The 2,843-nt window shown below is 35.8% G+C and overlaps 1 protein-coding gene across 1 annotated transcript; it reads right to left on the bottom strand.

Moving 5' to 3' along the window:
- Positions 1-1,021: 1,021 nt before the first annotated feature.
- On the bottom strand, positions 1,022-1,854 carry LOC101313147 (ethylene-responsive transcription factor ERF003-like). The gene is made up of 2 exons (XM_004305436.1): positions 1,772-1,854; positions 1,022-1,544 (listed from the first exon to the last, which is right to left on the bottom strand). Exons 1-2 carry the CDS (start codon positions 1,852-1,854, stop codon positions 1,022-1,024), a joined length of 606 nt encoding a protein of 201 aa, XP_004305484.1.
- Between the last annotated feature and the right edge of the window lie 989 nt (positions 1,855-2,843).

The following is a 2,843-nucleotide window of genomic DNA, read 5'->3' as shown; positions in this document are numbered from 1 at the left end:
TCACATCTTAGAGATTGAAAACTGTCACTCGACGATAATTCTCATTTACTCATGTTCTTCAAGAAACAAACCCAATGGTAGATGCTCGTCCGGAGCTTAGTCATTAATAGTGTTTTGCCAGCATGCATTGGCATTGATTTGGAGTAATTTTAACTAATTTAGGTAGTAATTCATTAGTGCATAAGTAATTTTTTTGGAGTAATTTTAATTAATTGTCTAATTTGGCGTTGGCTGCCTTGAGATCTTTAGAAATGATTTCACTAACGTAATTTTCCATGAATCGTTATTCATGTTGGTTTTCTTACTTCTTTGTAACTCACATTGAAGCTTTACTAATAATAATCAGCAAGGCAAAACAGGTTTTAGAAACATGTTTTTCTTGTTAGACAATGAACACCCATTTCATATCATGTTTTATGCTCTCACTAGTATGTTTGTCGTCTTTTTTTTGTTTTCTAATCTTTCTGGCTTTTTCTATGTTGTCCATATCAGGAAATTCTGTGTTCTAGCTTCTTTATGGAGTAATTTTCAGACCAAGAGAAACAAGAATTAATATAAAAACAATACTAATTCCGATTTAACTTCTAATATATTGATCATATATAGCAACATTGGAGTATTTAGAGTCCGTTCATTTGCCCAAAACAGAAATTAAAACAAAAGCTTTGAGTCGATCTATTAATTTCTCGATCTTCTAATGAAAAAGAAAAAGAGAAACAGAAATTTGAACTCAACCTTCGGGATATATGTGTCGGGGTATATATATATATATATATATATGCTCGCTCCAAGTAGAGCTATAGGAGCACCCACTTACATTCTCTATCCCATAAAAGTATGTGATACAGCTGCATATTTCATTCTACTAGCTAGCTAGATAGCAGCTAATTCTTCCATATATAAGTTTTGATACATGCATGCGTGATACTACTACTCACCAAATTAATCTAATTACTTAAATTAAATTATAGCTAACCCAAAAAGTTTGTATTTTCCATTTAGAAGATGCTAGAGTTTATGCCTATGCTTGAATCCCAGGACAAAGCTCAATGTACCCATAATCAAGCAACTCCTCTATCATTTGCTCAATGTGATCCTCCTCAAGCGGCTGAGAAAACTCCATATGGTGATCATAATTCTCAACTTTAACACCCGTCTCACCAACCCAATTCCCCGCACCACATTGAGCTCCACCATACTCTCTCTTCTCTGACCAATCGAACCCAGAAAAGCCGCTGTTTTCGACAATGCAGCTAGCAGTAGAAGTACCGGATGGCATATATTGTTGCTGCATCACTACTTCTTGCACTGGCTCCTCCTTTGAGGCTGGTTTTTTAGTCATTTGAAGAGAGGCCATGTTGCATTTGTGAAGCTTTGCTATCAAAGCTGAAGAGAGAAGATTGGATGAATGAGACATGTCGTCGTTGGGATTGAATGGGAAATTGGTACGTGCTTTTGGACCGCACATGAGTCTCGCCGCTTCGTCGTAAGCTCGCGCTGCGTCCTCCGCCGTTTCGAACGTGCCTAGCCAAATTCTTGTCTTCCTGTAAACCAAAGAAACATGTATCTTGTTCAGACATGATATAAGACATTAACACAAGCATTAAAGAAACTTCTGTTTGAAGGGCATCGCTTAAGTACTCCAAAGGGAACCAACATGAAAAAAGACTTGAAAAACAAGAACTATGAGAATGAGAGAAACGATTGTGGTGAATAGGATATATTTTGGAGAATAGGATATAAGCGATAGATGGTGCTGTTGCGAACTTACAGTAAGGGGTGGCGGATTTCAGAGACCCAAGAACCCCAATGTCTTTGTCGGACACCGCGATAACGTTGTTGGGACCTAGCCATGGTGGTGGTGGTGGAAAATGAAACGTTTTCCGAAGTTTCAAATGTGATCAAGAGAAACACAAGAGATGACTGTAGAGAGAAGGCGAGGGGGGTTTATATAGGCGATTTTTGCGGCCCTTGGGGGCATCTTTACTTAGCAATGAGGACCCCGGCTCTATAGTCCTACCCTTTTCTTTTTTTTTCTTTTTTTTTTTTTTTGTTGGTTTATCTTTATTTTTTGATCATTTTGTGGATTTACCTTTATAATTGGCTGTTCTCTCTCTTTATTAATTTTGGACTAGTAATGAGGGTATAGGGTTTTAGTTGTCCTCAAAACAAAAACGACTAGAGAAGACCATAATTGCATAATATTTTCCCATTTGATTTCTATTAAGGACACGTTATAGAACTTCTAGATTTATTAGGGTTTATAGGTTTATCACTTGAATTTAAGGCCTCTTTGCATTGGTACGTTTATATTACTTTGGAGTGATAAATTTAACTGGAGTGACAAACTGTGATAGTGGCAAGAGATAAACACAAACATTCTTATATTAATGGGAGCACTTCTAATGAGAACTCTTAAGTTGAGGACTTTTCGGCTTATCTCACTTTTCAATCTATCCACATCTTCACAGTTCAATTTATAGATATTTATGAGTAGATCATATCTGTAAATTTTCAGCCATATTAAAAATCGTTAAGACATTCATAAGTGTGATTTACCAATTATGAACTTGAATGGTTCATGTTTGACAGATTTGGTTCGTTCATTAATTTGATCTAGTTTGTTACCTTAACGATCATCGGTTTTGCTGAAAATTTGTATGACTGATCTACTCATATAGACTTAAAAACTGAACGGATGAGATGCCAAGAGGTGATCGTAAAATAGATCTTTTAAACCATAAACCAAAAAGTCATCAACTTAAAAGTCTTCACTAGAAAGACTCTCCTTGTATTAATATCATAAAATTGTGGATATGGCTAATTAAATTAATTAATCTTTC

This window comes from Fragaria vesca, linkage group LG6, assembly GCF_000184155.1.
Source record: "Fragaria vesca subsp. vesca linkage group LG6, FraVesHawaii_1.0, whole genome shotgun sequence".
In the NCBI taxonomy this organism is placed as follows: Eukaryota; Viridiplantae; Streptophyta; class Magnoliopsida; order Rosales; family Rosaceae; genus Fragaria; species Fragaria vesca.
The sequence above is the reverse complement of the archived record's forward strand: the minus strand, read 5'-3'. Positions and strand labels throughout refer to the sequence as shown.

Coding starts and splice junctions, on each gene's coding strand:
- LOC101313147 (XM_004305436.1), bottom strand. CDS start 1,854: ATGGCTAGGTCCCAACAACGTTATCGCGGTGTCCGACAAAGACATTGG. Junction 1,545..1,771: donor GAAATCCGCCACCCCTTACT/GTAAGTTCGCAA, acceptor TTTGGTTTACAG/GAAGACAAGAATTTGGCTAG.